Genomic DNA, 19195 nt, shown 5'->3' with positions numbered 1-19195 from the left:
GTTCAATGATTTCAGTGGCCATAAATCTATATTGCGTTAACTTGGCAACATAACACATTATAATTTAATACAATAAAACCTATGTTTAGCCCCAAATTTTCTAATGTCAGTAGAGCAAAATAAGACTAGCAAAGTATACCAAATGAAACAGCTTCTAGTCTCTATTGTAAATCCTCAAAAGTACCGGTAGCTCAAAATGCATACTCGGGTCTCAAAAAACATGCCAGTTATTAACTGATAATTATGTACAGTAAAATATTGCTCCTTTCTCAAGATGTATTACAGATCTGCTAAACTTGCCTTATCAATGAAATTTCACATCGTTGTAACAGTATTTCTTTATAGACTTAAAGTACTCTTTAAGAAGTATACTGTTCTTAAAACTAGGGTAGGAGTGTTCAAAATCTGAAATTTCATAAGCCCCTGACATGATAAATAAGTTTATACATTTCCCTCCTGCCCTCCAAATGAATAAAACTAAGGATTTCATTGAGGTTAGGGTTGGGCAGGAAATAACAAATAACATTTACTTTTAATAATTCTTACTCTGTGTATCAAGTATAACCATACTATAAACTGACAAGGCTGTAAAATAAAATTTGTTTTACTGACAATAACAAAAAAAATTAAGTCTATTTTAATTAGAACAATGAACTTATTTCTGCATTATAATTAGAATACAAATAGTGTTCCTGCAGACACAATTACCATATTTTTATACTTTTGAAAAATGTCATCACTGAAAATACCTTTATTACTAGTTCTTGAGAGAGAAGTCACATACAGGCAATGCCTGACTGTTGATTTCTGAATAGAGTGAATGGCAAATCTGATTGATTTTATTATTACCTCTCCTCTCCTCCTCCCTTAGTCAGGGCAATTACTTTCACTCATCAAATTCAGAAAAAAAATAGGAAAGGTTCTCTTAAACTACTGTTAAAATGTTGTAGCTTACAAAACATTGGCAGGCTGTAAATTGCCACACTCACCCATAATTACAGTATTTTCCTTGGTACTGCTACCTGTACTTCCCTCCCCCACTCCCCCAGCCTCACAACTCTCTCCTCCTTCCATACCATAGTAATTTCTTCTGCAGGGTGAAAAGAAGAAGAAGAAGAAGAAGAAGAAGAAGAAGAAGAAGAAGAAGAAGAAGAAGAAGAAGAAGAAGAAGAAGAAGAAGAAGAAGAAGAAGAAGAAGAAGAAGAAGAAGAAGAAGAAGAAGAAGAAGAAGAAGAAGAAGAAGAAGAAGAAGAAGAAGAAGAAGAAGAAGAAGAAGTTCGAAGGGACCTTGGAGGTCATCTAGTCCAACCCCCTGCTCAGGCAGGAAACCCTATACCATTTCAGACAAATGGCTGTCCAGTCTCCTCTTAAAAACTTCCAGTGTTGGAGCATTCACCACTTCTGGAGGCAGGTTGTTCCACTGGTTAATTGTTCTAACTGTCAGGAAGTTTCTCCTTAGTTCTAGGTTGCTTCTCTCCTTGACTAGTTTCCATCCGTTGCTTCTTGTCCTGCTTTCAGGTGCTTTGGAGAATAGCTTGACTCCCTCTTCTTTGTGGCAGCCCCTGAGATATTGGAACACTGCTATCATGTCACCCCTCACCCTTCTCTTCATTAAACTACACATACCCAATTCCAGCAACCGTTCCCTATATGTTTTAGCCTCCAGACCCCCAATCATCTTTGTTGCTCTTCTCTGTACCCTTTCTAGAATCTCAACATTTTTTTTACATTGTGGTGACCAAAACTGGATGCAATATTCCAGGTGTGGCCTTACCAAGACATTGTAAAGTGGTATTAGTACTTCACTTGATCTTGATTCTATCCCTCTGTTAATGCAGCCTAGCACTGTGTTGGCTTTTTTGGCAGCTGCAGCACACTGCTGGCTCATATTGAAGTGATTGTTTACTAGGACTCCGAGATCCCTCTCACAGTTACTACTATTGAGCAAGGTACTACCTATACTATACCTGTGCATTTGATTTTTCCTGCCTAAATGTAGATCCTTACTTTTTTCACCATTGAATTTCATTTTGTTAGATAGCGCCCAGTGTTCGAGTCTGTCTAACAAAATGAAATTCAATGGTGAAAAAAGTCAGGTGGTCAGAATATTTTAAATATTGTAAATATTGTAAATAAGTTTACAAAAGAATCTAGTGTCGTCAAAGAATGATTATTCCTCCTCTGAGTTTAATATACAATACAATAGCCCGCCTCCAAGGGGGGAAAAAACATTTAGACTTCACAGTCTACAACAGTGATGGCAAACCTTTTGGACTCGACATGTCAACAAATTAGAAAATGCCTAACTCTGCTTCTCCCTTTGAACAAAAGAGAAACAATTCTCTCTCTTTCCCCTCCCCTCCCATCTAAATCACCCTGATAGGGCACTCAACACAGGGCCACAGGATCTTGGGGAATGGTGAAGCTGTTCCCCAGATCTTCCGCGTGACGCTTATCTTCAGGTGGCATTCTCTTTCTGTTGAGAGCACCTGCAGTCTATCCAAAGCTGCTCTGGATCACATAAGGCTTTTCTTCTTGAAGAAGTTTCAGAGAACGCTCTTCCACAGCCTCTGCAGCCTCCAAAAACCATATGAAAATACTCCCCATTCTCATGCAACTTCCAGAAGCTGTGCGAAAGCACACCCATTCTTGTGCAGCCTCTGCAGCCTCCAAAAATCAAAGGGAACGGGGTGTGCTTTCGAGAATATTGTTGAATGTTTATGAATGCTGCCACGTCACCCAAAACAATTGTGGTTTGTCACCTTTGACACACATAGATTCAACATCACTGGTCTGGAAACATCTCATTGCTTTGCATTCCGCATACTTTTATACCAAAGTGTATAAAGGTGGTGGTGTATTGAAGGCACTTCCTTAGAACTTCCATTGTCTTATGTCCTCCTAAGAATTGTGACCCACTTTTGACCCATACTTTGACAAGACAGTATCTGAAGCTACAATATTCACAGTAATGCACAGGGAAATTGTGTTTATTTATTTTTAATTCTAATATATAGCTTGCATACAAATGAAGAAGCTCTGTGAAAACTTAATTCAAAGACAAATGATCTGCATAAAGAACTATATTCAAATATACTATATATATTCAAATATACTATATAAAGAACTATATTCAAATGGTTTATTAACCATTTTTCTCTGCCCATGTACATACCTCATTATAGATTATGTCTGTTAAACATAAAAGAAATTTTTTAAACAAAAATCTTTTCTAAAATGTGCTTTGTGATATGGCTTCAATTTATTTGTCTGTCATTTAGATTTGTCGTCTAAAATATAATCTGTTCTATTTTACCTTGCATTTTATAACTATGGAAGCTACTGTCAATATCTTAAGTATTCAGAAGTATTACAGAGAAATATCTAGTTTCAAAATTGCAGTAACAGCTCACTTGAGATTTTATTACATTTGTAGCTATACAAAAAGGAAAGAACTACATGAATGAAAAATAATCTAAAGAGCTAAATCAGACTTCTGCATTTATTAGATGTAAGTCTAATGTCTTTCAGATAAAATATTTGTAGGTGCCATAGTCAATCAAGTATTCATGAATTCCAAAGATGAAAGCATTCATGCATAAAAGGCAATGTGATAATTATGATCGGCAGACAATATAATGAAAAAAAATCCTAGGCTTCCTTTAATTTTATGTATCAAGTACAGGCTTGACCTAGATAACCTGCAATGCTTCACCACATTTACTGCATTATTTTAGCATTTTAATTATTTAGGAAAATTCAATTAATTCAGTAGGCATCTGTTAAGCAGTCCAACTTTGCTGCACCTCACAGCTTTTTTTGAGTTGCTGCAATTCTGGGCTACATTTTTAATATAAATATGTAATTAAGCTTAAAATCTATTCACTCTGCAAGTTTATTAACCTTTGCTGATTATGCAAATTATAGCTGCAAGGCTGTTATGACATTTTCATAATTTAAAAAAAACACCTTGTTTTTATTTTTTTTATTGTAATCTTTGTGGTTGGAGACCACAGGATGAAAATCAAGTATGTATCTCTTTCCTAAATTCTATTTGTAACAAAACAGAATTAATCAAAAGAACAATGAAAGATAATAAACAATATCAATTAAAAACTATAAACCTTCAATTGAAACAATACAGCTTGCTAAAATCTTAATTAATTCAAAAAATGAATTCTATTCCAACAAGTTGAACTTGTCTACCATAAATTACACATAAATGTTTGTGTGAAAAGGTAACAGCAGTCACAAGGCCTTGCCTCGCCTTTTAAATATAGTATGAAAGTTGTGTTTAAAACCAAACAGATCTACCTTGAGCAAGTCGTTCAAGTCGCTTTCCGTGCTCTGGAGGAATAGCATACCTAAAATTTATGTAAAGGAAAAATACAGATTAATTTAGAGATAGTTAACCATTTAGAATTTTTTAAAAAATACTCTATAGACTATAGGTGACATAGAACACAAAAATATTTAGCTTAATATTTAAATGACATTCCTCTTTCTAAAATAAAATTCAGATGCTAACTGCAAGAGATTTTTTTACATATTTATTTGATTTACTGTTATAAAATAATGAATATAAATAAAACCTGAACCAAAAACTAATCTGAAAGCAACTGCCAAGTAAATAAAATACACTTCATCAGCTTCCATCATAAAGATGCTAAAAATAGGTATTGCAGGGGCAGAACAAACATCAAGAAGTTTCCTGAACTAACATTTCCTAAGAGGCCATGCTGTTCTTGCTCATCTAGCATATCTCAAATGATAAAGAACTGTAACTGATGTTCAGAATGGATATTCCTCAAATACTCAGGTCCCAAACTGTTAGGAGCTCACATGTAAACCAATAAAATGTATGCACAGAATATAATATATGTACAAGAGAATTTTCATTTAAATTAAAGTAATTGTATTATGTTTAACATTGGTTTATTGTTATGAAGTGTTTAAGAAAATCCTAGAAACAGGATGATAAATATTTTATGCAATTCTTACATGGATTTTTTTTGGTCCAAATATGTATGTGCTTATAACCATGCTGCATTTTTTTTTGTAAATTCCCAGATTGTATCTCATCTTGCATAAGATGATGCTATTTTTGAGTGTATATTTACAGACATTTTCATTTTTACTTTCAAGAAAGTATTTTTCATTACCGGTAATTAAAAAAATCCATATTCCATGACATGTAGAAATTAGTAACAGTAGATAACAGCAGAAACGATAGAGGAGAAACTCAAGTTATCATTTGATATTCATAATTTTTATTATTGAAATATAGATTACCAATAAATAAAAATGCATGTATGTACAAGTGCACATGTACAAACTCTTGAAAAGAAAAAGATTTTTTTAAAAAAACCTACATTGTATTATATGTGTGCCTTTAAATTAGTTTTGACTCCTGGTTATTGTCTGGACACCTTGCAGATTTCTGAATTGGTTTGCCACTTCCTAGGGTTGAGAGTTTGTGACTGGCCCATGATCACCAGTTGGTTTTATGCCTAAAGCAAAACTAGAATTCATAGTCTTCTGGTTTCTAGCCTGACGCCTTTAAGAGTTCTCCCTTGTACTCTATTTCATTTATTATCTATGACAAGGGGGTGAAATACCATTGGTATGCTAACAATCTCTCTTTCATCCCCTATAAGAATCAGATAAAGATATATGGGAGCGGAATCAGTACCTGAAGCAACAATTGGGTGAGAGTTAATGAACCGGAGTTTAATTCCAACAAAACAGAAATGCTTTGAATGATTTCAGAAAAGAATCAGAATGCTATTTCTAGCACTACTTCACTTACTAGTTCACCAAGACAGCCTCATAAAAATAATTCATGTTCTTATAACTTCCTAGTTGAAATATTATAAGGCATTCATTGTCAATCTGTCCTTGGAAATGCTGGGAGAATGCAGCTTATGTAAAACTTAAAACAGAAGAAATTGAATTAGTTTTGATTGTAAGAGACTAAATAACATCTATTTATCTTTCAGCCCAATTCTAGATGTTAATTAAAATGCTAAAAGGCTTAGGACACACTTATCTAAAAGGAACTTCTCATCTCGGACTGCCATTTCCTGTTTTGAAATTAGAAGACCCCTGTTGTTAAGGCTTGCTGGAAGCTAGATTGGCAGTAATATTATTTTCTAACACATGTTCCTTCTACCTTTTAAACCAATTAAAGGTAAAGATTTCCCCTGTCCAGTCATATCCATCTCTAGGGGTGGTGCTTATCTCCATTTCTTAGCTGAGGGAGCCACGTTGTCTGAAGATATTTCCATGTGGCCAGCATGACTATATTCCAAGGCACACAGAACGCTGTTACCTTCCCACTGAAGTGCTATCTATTTATCTAGTCACAATTGCATGCTTTCAAACTATTAGGTGAGCAGGAAGTGAGGCAAGTAATGGGACCTCACCCCATCGCATGGGACTTCGGTCTCAAACCCGGGCTGTCAGCCTTCCAGCTGACAAGCTCAGCGTCTTTAACTGCTGAGCCACTGTGCCCTATTTAAACCAATTATGAGACTATATATCCAGGAGAAAGACTTACAGGTAATCTTCAAGTTACAACCTTTTTTAGTCAGCAATCATTCAAGGTTACAACGGTGCTGAATGAAGAGATTTACACTGTTTTCAAAGTTCTGGCCATTGTAATAGCCCCATAGTCATGTAAACAAAATTTGAATGCTTGGCAGCCAGCTTGCAGATAGTACTGGTTGCAACCTCTCGTGTTGACATGATTTGCAATGGTTTATGCTGGCTTCCCACAAGCAAAGTCAGTGAAGGAGCCAAGAGGGAAGACTGCAAGTTGCCCAGGTAAGTCTGTCCCACATCTGGCCTTTCATTGCTCACTTGCACCACACCCTCCTTCTCCCTTTACTCACACATACCCCATGCCCTCCTTCCTTGGCCTCTCTGTATTTGCATGCACCTCTTTCGAGAGCCTCCTTGTGTCTATGGCAATTCTGGCGATTGCAATGGCAATCCTGGTCCAAATTGCAGTTATAATTGAAGGACTCCCTGCACTATAAATTGTAACTGGGTGAAAAGGGATAAACAAGAAGCTTCCAGCACAGTTAATCAAAATAAAAATGATAAAATAATAAAATTATATGAATGAAATTGCAGAAAGTGAGAGTTTGGTGTCGTGGTTAAGGCACCAGGCTAGAAACCATGAGACTGTGAATTCTTGTCCTACTTTAGGTAAGAAAGCTAGCTGGAATACGCTTCTAGCTAAGATAGAAGCATAGATGATTTGCAAAGACAGGATGGTATAGGTTGGTATTATGAATGATCTGTGTAAATTAGATTTTGATATGATTTCTTAACTTTTTCTCATGCCTCAATACCTTTGGCTTACTATTTCTTACTCCTCTGCATTTTGTGTAACACTGCTGACTTCGCTTCTACTTTCCTTTTTCCACTTTTTTCCCATCACTCTAACCTAATCTTTGAAACAGAATAAAGATTTTTGAACAAGTAATATGTCTTGGCTTGAAAATAACATATTCCTTATATTGCAATATTTTTCTTAATGTATTCAATAACTCTGTAATGTATACTGTAACTATTATCTTTCTTAAAGATGCCAGAGACAACACCAAAATTTCATTCATGCAATATAAATCTGTATTTTTTAAAGAGATATTTGAAAGTTAAGTATACTTCTTTCCTCACAAATCTGAAACACTAGTTGATTTACAAATTGCTGACAAGACGTTTCCATATCTGCTTTTAGCCATAGACTTAACATTGCAGCTTTTCATATTTTTTAATCTTCCAAAACGAAGAAACATTTTGCACTCTATCTCTCCTCACTTCCCCCCACACACAAATAAAAGAGTTAACTTGCCAGGATTTTGGTTCCCCAAAGTGGAGATAATTAATACTGTAGAGATCCATATCTTCAGTGTGCCACGCAAATGTTGTTTTCCACATTCCAAAATACAAATATGGAGTGTTGACTCCCTCAATTGAGATTCCACAATCTTCTTCTACAACATCCAATATGGTATTGAGATGAGCGATATTCCATTCATTTATACCCTGAAAAGCAGATGTGAATAAAGTTGATCAATAAATATAATATAAAACAAGCATAAAAGAATAATGCATCACTTTGGAGATCTAGTCTCCTTTTGGAAAAAGGTAGCTGTATCTAAATTGTCAATTGATTTTCTTAGGATACAAACCTGAATGATGATTCCTATGTTAGGGGCAAAAGGTGAATGAAAGTAATTTTTTAAAATAATATATCCGCTAAACTACTGTAATTATTATTTAAAGTATTAACAAGAACGTCTTCTGTTAAAACCACACTTCCTAGGCCACACAAACTATTAGCTCAAGATAGTGTATAGTTTTGGTTAGGGCATCATGAAAAAGATACTGAAATACTAAAAGTACTGTGAACCAAGAAAGTTTGGGAACCTTTTAACCAAAACACTGAAAGTGGTTTCCATACCAAAACTGGAAAGTTCAGTTATACCAGAGGGGGAGCAAGAAAGCAACATCATTCTGTCATCTCTATTAAAAGACAAGCCAACAATTCTGTCTGAAATGTATATATATATATAAATATATATAAATAATTTTTCTGGCCTTTTTCTTTTCTGTTACACTATAGACATTGTAAACCAGCACATAGGAATGTATTAATATTTTAGTCTTCAAATATAAATAATTATTTTTGACTGAAGAATGCATAAAAATGCTTTTAATAAAAGCAGTGTAAATATATATAATTCTAAAGCTACATACATATACATATATACATACATATACACACACACATGTACATATACATATACATATATACATATACATGAGTTTCGGGTATCTACATGTTTAAAAACTAAAACCCAGATCACCGAGACTGAAAATTTTTATTTAAAACTTAGCTTTTGTCAGCCCCTGCTGACATCGTCAGAGTTCTAGCCAGGATTGAGAATCAGGTTCTTATAATCTGCTCACACTCTGCAGGGGTAGGGCAGGAGGGGAGGGGTAGAGCACCAAAATTCAAACAGCTGCCAACGAGCCCGATGGAAACAGCAGCGGAGCAATTGACCACAAGGGGGCAGGAGCTGAACAGACCCATAACACGTTCATTGGCTAAACAACTGGCATTAGAGAGATTTAAAATTTTCAGTCTCGGTGATCTCGATTTTAGTGATAGAGAGAGAGAGAGATGTACATGGATATAATATATATACATATACACATACACTACACACACACACACACACACACACACACATATATATATATATATATATATATACATATACATATACATTTATACATATATATATATATATATGTGTATATGTATATGTATATGTATATGTATATGTATATGTATATGTATGTATGTATGTATGTATATGTTTTCTGAGGTTTTCGCGGGTGTTTGTATGTAGATCTTTGGTCATTCGGGTTTTTTCCCACGTAGAATTGGAGGTATCAGGGCGTTTCGACGAAATCTCATCCGTCATCCTCAGGCTGGTGACTTCAGCTTCGTTCTTCAACAGGCGCTCACTGTTACACGGCACTCGGGATTCAACCCGCCAAATTGCCAACCTTCTGATCGACAGGCTCAGCATCCTAACCCACTGAGCCACCGCGTCCCTTACATATATACATACATACATACATATACAATACACACAAACACACATATATATATATATATATAAAGGTAAAGGTAAAGGTTCCCCCGCACATGCGTGCTAGTCGTTTCCAACTCTAGGGGCCGGTGCTCATCTCCGTTTCAAAGCCGAACAGCCAGCGCTTGTCCGAGGACGTCTCCGTGGTCATGTGGCCGGCATGACTAAACGCCAGAGGCGCACGGAGCGCTGTTACCTTCCCACCATAGTGGTCCCTATTTTTCTACTTGCATTTTTACGTGCTTTCGAACTGCTAGGTTGGCAGAAGCTGGGACGAGTAACAGGCGCTCACTCTGTTACGCGGCACTCGGGATTCGACCCGCCAAACTGCCGACCATCATCAAGCTCAGTGTCCTAACCCACTGAGCCACCACGTCCCATATATAGGAACAAACAGCCACTACCACACACTTCTCCCAGAAGAACGAAGCTGAAGCCACCAGCCTAAGGATGACGGATGAGATTTCGTCGAAACGTTGCTCTTATACCTTCAATTCTACGTGGGGAAAAACCCGAATGACCAAAGATATAAACTGTCATGGGTTGACAGTTAAAAACAGCCATCTAGCTATATAAGAAGTTTTCTCTAACCACCGATTACCAACTCTGACGACGTCAACAGAGGATTGACGAAAGCTAAGTTGTATTTATTAAAAGTTTTTTCTATCTCGGAATTCAGTGGCTCTATTGTATTTTAATGAATTTACCTGGGATTCAGGTTTTTAAGATTATATATATATACACATACACATACACACACACAAATACATATAAATCATTGACACTCATTTCATGGCCAAGATACTCATATTTTCTACAAGCGATTGCTAATCTATGACCACCTAGTAATGAGTACTGCACAGGATTAGCTACAGTCATAGCATAATCAAGTGTAGTGGACATTGTATACTATTGCAATTATAGGAAAGTAAAAGGAAGATAAAATATGTGTGTTTTATTATTTGCATTTATGAGTAGGCTACATGCCATAAGCCTCTAATAAAAAGCTGCCCTTGCATTAGAAGTAAGAGGTCATTCAGGCTGTTTTATGTACTTTTTGAAGCCATCTCCTAAATACATACGTAACTGCAAAAACTAGTCAAGAGCAAAAGCTTTAAAATTAAAATACTTGTATGGTGTTAACATCCATATAACTTTGTAAACATTTACTAGAAATCAGGGGCAAAGAAAGAACAGCAGAGATCAGTCACTCACACTGTCAATTTTTTTCCCCAATAAAAAAATATTTATGTTAAACCTGGCTGGGTCTAAAGTTGAGTCTGCAGGCACTAACAACCGCAACAAGGGGGAAAAAAAACCCAGGGACATTAGTAATACCAAAACTAAAGTTGTTGCATTTACTAAAATATGTAGTAATTGAAAGCATAATTGGAAACAAACAATAACAGTACTGAATAAATACATTTCTTCAAATATTGAGGAGCCATTTTGTAATCTTCTCTAATACGGAAGAACCAAATAAAAGATGTCCAATGATTCAGCCCTATTTGCTAGCTGCAGCAATAATAACTTTGTTCCTTCAACAATAAAATTCTTTAAACCCAAGTCTTACAGCACACAGCCTGTACATATGTGCGTCTTAAGAGCTTCCGAAGCAATCCAGAATAAATGTGTAAGAGCTATTTTTTATGTCTCCAGTTGTATTTCAAATGCTTTCTTGTGTTTAGTAGCTGGTCTTTTTTTTATACATTTGAAAATCTGTCGGCTAAGGTATTGGTTAACATGAAACTGTATGGAAGACTCTCTTGACCCTCTGCTTTACTGGCAAGGTTGCTTTATGTTAGAAGAAAAACACAACCAAGTTGAAAAGATCACAAAGATTCTTATGACAAATCAAACCACCTCAGTTCTGCTGAATCCAATTAGGAATGTCATGGATTGAAATGATTTTTCTTTTTTGCGTGGAATATATATGGTAAATCTCTGAGCTACAGTCCTTCCCAATATGTTTTCAATGTCTATTCAACAAAAATATAAAACAAAGATGTTGCTTATGCTTAAATCACTTGTTGAACCACAACAATTTTAATTACTATGAGATTAACTCCAGAGGTTGCCATTTGCCCTAAGTAAAAGCCTTCTCCAAAACTCTAAATAAACACCAAAATACATATATTGTGGCCACATTTTTTAAATGTAAGCTTCATAAAATAACAGTCTTCATATATTATAGAAAATAAGTAACCTCCATTAGGATACCTGAATTGCTTTCACTCTTGGATAACACAATTCATATATGGTTTCCTGGGAGTTGAATAAACTCACCATGCACTGTTTCCTTCCTTCATTCATTTCTAAACAGCTTGTACTTCATCATTGCTGAATACAAGAAAATCCCCAATGTGAATAAATATGGGAGATCATGATTCTAAATGTAGAAGAGCACATAATACTAATACTAATGAAATCTATCCTTGTGCAAGGTTACCATCTGGTGGCCGATAAAGAAATAACCAGTCCAAAGTGCTTTTCATATTAGAATACCTGGAAATGTACAGCTGTCAGAACACACTTTGTTACTCTGAGAAGGAACTGGCTATTTAGACCATCAATCTGCTATATTTACCTGAGAAATGTGAACACTTCTGTTGAGACATCCATAAAGACCTGTTCATAATCTAGTATCTTCCATATGCTTTCCATTATTTTATTTTTTCATTACTTTCTTCTGCCAACTTTTTGTTAGATGGCATAATTTCTCATAATTATGCCATCTAATAAAATTGCATGGAGTTGTCCATAGTCACAGGAAGTCTTGAGTGACTTGAAGGCACAAGGAAAATATTTTAGAGACATCTGCCACTTATGCAATATGTAGATGATTACTGAGATATGAAATCATATGGAAATGATTATAGCTTATTCCTTTCAAAGAAAACACAATAATGCCTAAGACCCAATTAAAGCTTTAATTTTTGCCAGATATTGCTAAATAACATTTTTATCATAAATGTGTGGCTATTATTTTACATTACAAATGACTACATGCAGAATACAGACTGCAAGCTCATTTCATAAAATATACCTGCACTCAAAAGAAATCAACCATAGCTATATTCAATTTATATTTCTTATTCATAGTAAAAATAATAAAACATCAGACAACTTAGGAGGATACAAATAATGTGCCTACTTCATTATATATGCTTCCATTAATATCTGCTCCATAAATTGGTGCCACAAAAGTTAAATTTTTCCAGTATTTACGTTCTAAGTCTTCAAAATCTAAATGTCTTGGAGTACAATATCTGCAACGAAAAAAGTAAAAAAAGACAATGGTTTCAAAGAGTTAGTATTTATATATATAAAAACTTTGTTACTTGTATAACTAAAGAAACCTTTAAATAAACCTTAGATTAACAAAGAACACTGTGTGTATGTATTTTGTCTACATGTATATGTGTCTACCTATTAATCTTCTTGAAAAATTGAAAGATTTTTGAGTCTTGTTCTATCAGCTAGTATCAACTTTACACAAGAAATAGCTCAATCTTCCAGCTAATGTTATTTACTTTAATGTTTTACACCTTGTTCTGAATGCATTTTATTACTGTTGCATATAAAATTAACAACAAACAGACCTTTTTCAAAAATTGCATAAACTAAAGAAAAAATGAAATGAAAATCCAACATAGCTGTGAAGCTTTTTCATTCTGAAGGACACTAATTGAAATATTAGGTGCTGTACCAGAATCCTAGATCTCATAGTTGATGAAAGGATGAAGGAAATGAGTTTTTTCTCTTTTCAGTAATCTTTTTTTTTTCAGCAAAATTTATTTAGATCACTTGAGAGGAAGAGAAATATTCACTGTTTTCTGCCAGTGAACTTGGTTCAGTTTCCCAAGTTCTGGTTGACAATTGGAAATGGATATTTATGAATCTACTTTCTGGGCTGCCAACAGATCATGGGTCAGCATGTACTATCATGAAGAGCTTTTCAATATGAGAATGCTTCCCATAAAGCACCAATCAACAGAGAGCTGGAACCATGACATAGGGAAGCAGCCTCTACTGCACACCACACAGATGTCTTTAAAAGATCTCATGTGACACACAGACTGGCACCTCAGTTTCCTATGTAAAACTGTTTTCAGGCAGATCATTTTTAATTCCCCTTTTCTCTTTGTCAACTGCCACTCTCTTCACACCTCTTTTCAAGTTCTCTTAATGTGTGCACCATCTTCCTTATAAAGAAGTGTTTAGTTGATTTCTTACTTTAGGAGAATGCAAGTAATTTAACATCTCTTATCACTGCTATTTAAGGGCAGTAGATACATTTCTAACATACAACGCTACAAATGCCCACCCTCAGTTCCAATTAGTACTGTTAGTTACAGGACACATCAAGAGGGTTGGTTTATAGCTGCAAGAACCTTGTCCACATGCTCAGACTACCACAACAATTGAAATAAATTTCTTGAAAATGCACATATGGTAAACTGGACATCAGTAAAGAGGAGATTGATTTTAGCTTTAAAGTACTATGACAAGAATTGTCATGGTAGGCAACTGGGGATTTACATATAATGCCGCTTGGGGGTGTGTGTGAAAGCCCTAATAAGCAGGCATATACATAGAATGAAGGCTACTGCTAAGCTTGTAAGCCGCCCTGAGTCTTCGGAGAAGGGCGGGATATAAATGGAATTAAAATAAAAATAAATAAAATAAATAAAATATGTTCAATTGCCATTATGTCTAATCCTCCAAATTTATTTTCTAGTCATGATTCAGCCTATTTCGCTACCACAATTTCTTTAAATAAAAGAATATACTTACTCTTAATTTCCTAATAGGAGTAAGAATTCTTTTCAAAGAATCAAATCATCTATACTTCAGGCAACTGAAGTACTTTTACTTTTCCTGAAAACTTGTTATAGAACGTAGAGCTTCAAAGTCATTAGAAAGCTGTCTAAAATTCTTACTGGTAGGGGATCTCAAAGTTGTGATGAGACCTTACTGGAGAGGGGCAAATTTGAGAGAAGTCACATTCACTCCCATTCTGCCTGAATATAGGTAGCAACTACTACTACTGGACTGGTTAAGCATTAGGTGCCAATCCTATTGCTCTCCTTTGATGGCATTTGTGCAAATCTTTCAAACCATCCAGAGAGTCAGAGCGCCATCCAAAACGACCTGCCCAGGATCAAGATGTTCTTGTCTAGTCTCACTTTCCACCTATTCCAAGGGTAGCCACATGCTTTTCTTGGAATAAGCTAAGCTATGCTGTAACAGGCTAAACTGTACCAGTAATGGACTCTCAGTGGAACATCTGGAATGCTGGACCAGCAGACCTCCAGGTACAGCATCTCTCCACTTAAAAAAAAGAAGACTGTTACAAAAGTCTCTCTTAGGTTAGAGCAGAGGTAGGCAACCTTGACTCTTTTATGAGTCGTGGACTTCAACTCCCAGAATTCCTAAGCCAGATTTACCCAGATGTTGCCCCAGAAAGAAGCCTTAGGAAAAGTGGGAAATGAGGACCCAGATTGTTGGGGCAATAAGCTGACTTTGTAATAATGCCGCTTGGGGGGGGGGGGCGAAAGCCCTAATAAGCAGGCATATACATAGGATGAAGGCTATTGCTAAGCACATTGATTTGTGCCTTAGATTGTAAGCCGCCCTGAGTCTTCGGAGAAGGGTGGGATATAAATGGGATTTAAAAAAAACTTAAGATTAGGTAACAGCACCTCAGTCCTGGTTGGGTTGCCTTGGGCAACATTTGGGGCAGGTTGAGATTATTTCAGGAACTACTATGGTGAACACAAAGGCCACAAGGAAAGGCCTACTTTGGATGCGAAAGTCTGGCTTATACAAATACAGCAGGACCACAAAAAGACCTCATTTCCATTCTGCTTGGACAAGCCAATGGTTTATTTGTAAAAGGTTCACTATTTGACGAAATCATGGCACCACATTTGAGAACTCCTGATGTAAAGTATTTTGATTTTTAAAAAACAGTATGTCAACAAAAAAAAGTAAAAGGAGTTGCTGTGGATTTTAGTCTGTTAGTCATTGCCGACTGCGGGGGGCAGTGCTCATCTCCATTTCTAAGCCATTGAATCAGAGCCATCCAAAGACATTTCTGTGGTTATGTGGTCAGCACGATGCCACGGAGCACTGTTATCTTCCCACCGAAGTGTACCTATTTATCTATTGGGATTTACATGCTTTCAAACTGCTAGGTTGGCCCCATCACATGATGCTCAGGTCTCAAACCTGGGCTGTCAGCTTTCCAGCTGACAAGCCCAGTGTCTTAACTGCTGAGCCATTGTGCCACCCCAGTGAACAAAATATCTTCTAAAAATTAACATTCTGGAAATCAACAATGCCATCTTGAGAAAATAGCTTTAAGCCACTGGAATAAAATGCAACAAAAAAAAATACTGAAATAATACAAGAAATCTATTAATATAAACTGAATGGAAAGATAAATGAATAAATCCACCTCACATCCTTCTTATCACAGTGTGTCATTCCTAGTAAATTTTCTCTTACTGTGAATACGTTGCTTAGATAACTAAGCAGTAAAACTCAATTCATTTATTTTTCCTAATCAAGAAACATACCAAAAATCATAAGGAATAATAAATAAATCATTTATTCTGAATTTCAAGGATAAAAGGTCTGAATGCACCAGAGGACAGATATACAAGTCCCAAACAGAACATTTTTTTCCAGCTAAGTGCCCTTATTTGCCTCTATGGAGCAGTTGCTCACCATAAAATAAATGAGGCCAAGATAGCAGAAAAATATTGACTGAATTTAAACGTAATTAACAACAAATGTGGTTAATTAAATATAATTTAGATTGTGCAGATTGTGCACCTTTATGAAACAAAGTATGGAATCAATATACCTACTTGTCACTATTAGCAAGTTGCCTAAATTCTTTCACAGTCATTGGCTTTTTTTGAATGTTGTATTGAGTGAAGAGACCTGATTGACCAGTTACCATCTGTTGAATAGGAGCTGGAATCATCAGATCATCAATATCATCGTAACTTTTTCTTGGCTTCCATTCCTTAGGAGGAATTATCTAGAAATTTAGAAGGACAGAAATTTAGTTGTAAACAATGAAGAGCAAAATGTTACATTGGGATGGTCTGTATAAGTAAACCTAGGAAGATTACCTCAAAGTTTTTATGTAAAGATATATTATATCCCCATAATATTAACCAGGTTGTTAATATAGCAATATTTGCAAACAGTTGATTATGCACTGACATAAAGGTGAATAATGTTTACGCCCATACTATTTCTTTATTTAAGGCTGTATTTTAAAATAAACAGTTATTGCCCGAAACAGTGGCCTGGATAAGCAAGACTGCTAGTTGGTAAATCTAAATGGCTCCCTGAGAGTCAATTCAGGAGAATAATGCTGAATAAAGTTCAGCATTAAGTTCCCTATAGATATTAAAATATATAATGAATCCATTATATTATGTCATTGCATTTTGCATGTATAACCATCATTTGTAGCAGTACCACATTCTATGCAGCAAGAGTAAAACTGGTATGTTACAAAGAATCAAGAATAAACTCAATATGACAATATTGCTTTTTGAAAAAGCATTCTTTATCTGTTTACAGGTATGTCTATGCACCAACTGTAAGATTTTATTTGGGTTTTAATCTGGTGGTTTCCAACAGCATACAACAAATGTTTCTAAATATATTTACCAGGCAACCAAGTTGGGGTTTTTTTCTGTTTTTTCTCCAATTGCTTGACATGGTTCAAATAGAAAGAGCAAGTGAGGAAAGCAACCGTTTTACCGGTTTTCGAGTGCTGCTGATGTTACAGGCACGCTAAGCAGCTGTAAGGCTGACAACGCTGAAAGGCAGCAGAGTGGTTGCCGAAAGAAAGCCTCCCCACGCGGCTTTCAAAATGACAGCCGCAACGAGCGCACTGCGATAAGTGACAGAGGCGCCTGGGGCTTCTTGAAGACTGCAGGTCAGTAAGAGCTTTGCAGCTCCGAAGGGAGAGAAAAAAACGCTAAGCGGTTAGGCGCTGCACTAATCACAGCGCAGAAAGCGAAATGAAGAATCCACAAATGGGAAATAAACCATACAACCTGCTCTGAATTCAGTCTGGGAGCCAAAATTATCACGTCCTGGCCCAGGAGAGGCGTGGCAAGTTTGACAGACTTCGTCTAATTGGGCAGGAAGACAGAGTTAACCCATTCGTGGATTCTCCATCTATCATGCTGGAGAAGAAACTGATTTATGCTGATGAAACTAATTTATGTTTACAGTGATGCACTCCTTGCTCAAGAAGCCTAACTTGATGCAACTAATTTCCCTTTTTGGGGTGGTGGTGAAGGTTGTGGAGAAAATAGTGATTGTATACTGCAAAACATGCTAGAGGAAGTAGATTATTTAGATCCTTGTTATTCAGGAGTCAGACCTGGATGTGGCATGAAAACCACGTTGGTCCTGCTTGTAGATGGCATTTGGAGGGACTGGGATCATTAGGGGAGTGCAATGTTCTGAATCCTCCTTTATCTCTTGGCAGCTTTTAAGTATCATCAACCATTGTATTCTTCTTGATTGCTTCAAAGAGATTGGGAGGAAGGCATTGTTTTGTAGTGGTTCGCTTTCCTATTGGTTCAAACCCAATCAATGGTGGTTGGAGAAGAGAAACCCAAATGGGTATTTTTTATTTTGTGAAGACAAATCTCTCTTCTTTCCAGTCCCTTTTAATATCTACATGAAGCCACCAGTTGACATCATCTGCCAGCATGAGATTTGGTATCATCAGTATGTTAATGATACACAGTTATACATCTCATCTGCAAGCCACACAGATGGTTGAAGTGCTGACTCATTGACCAGAGATTGTCATGTATAGGTGGGTAGAAACAGATTTTAACTAAATACCTCTGAGAGGGAGTGGCTTTTGGTTTGTAGCCTGAATTATTCCAAGGATGTTCCTTCTTTCACTTTGAACAGAGTTGTATACACTTGCACAATTTGGAAGCTTTTCTAAATTCACAACTCCTCCTTGAGGAACAAGTGGCATCTGTGGCTAGAAAGCTTTTGAACAGCTAGATTTTATGTGCTAATTGAGACCTTTCCTCAATCAAGATGTCCTGTTCATAGTCACTCATGTTCCAGTTACTTCCGATTTCAATGGTTAATATGATACACATGGGACTGCCCTTAAATAATACTGTATCTGTAAGCTATAGGTGATGCAGAATGCAGCGGCCTAGGCCATGATGTGTGTAGGTCGACTACACAGGTGACCCTTCTGTTTTGAGAATTGCATTTTTTCCAGTTGACATCCAAGTAAAATTCAAAGTTCTGATTGTCCCAATATGGCTCCAAATCTGGCTACTGAGGAACTTTCTTCTGCTGCTATCATCTGCCTGTCCAAATGGTTCAAATACAGTTAACTCCCTCCAAGTCCCATCTCTATGGCACTGTGACTGATGGGTGTTCTTAACGACTGCCCCCACTAGAGGCATGCTTACTCCATGTTGGAATACATGCATCATGATATA

General features: G+C 36.2%; 1 protein-coding gene across 5 annotated transcripts in view; it reads right to left on the bottom strand.

Moving 5' to 3' along the window:
• KDM4C (lysine demethylase 4C) overlaps positions 1-19195 on the bottom strand; it is a 218205-nt gene that overhangs the window by 180649 nt on the left and 18361 nt on the right. For all 5 annotated transcript variants that reach the window (XM_081319370.1, XM_081319372.1, XM_081319371.1 and 2 more), the window contains exons 4-7: positions 16553-16728; positions 12829-12943; positions 7862-8055; positions 4315-4364 (exon numbers count right to left, since the gene is read on the bottom strand). In XM_081319370.1, the coding sequence (XP_081175496.1) occupies positions 4315-4364; positions 7862-8055; positions 12829-12943; positions 16553-16728 (535 nt within the window). The remainder of the gene's footprint in view (positions 1-4314; positions 4365-7861; positions 8056-12828; positions 12944-16552; positions 16729-19195) is intronic.

Source organism: Vipera berus (genome assembly GCF_964194415.1).
Source record: "Vipera berus genome assembly, chromosome: 2".
Lineage (NCBI taxonomy): Eukaryota > Metazoa > Chordata > Lepidosauria > Squamata > Viperidae > Vipera > Vipera berus.
Note: the sequence above shows the minus strand (reverse complement) of the source record. Positions and strands in the feature narration are given on the sequence as shown.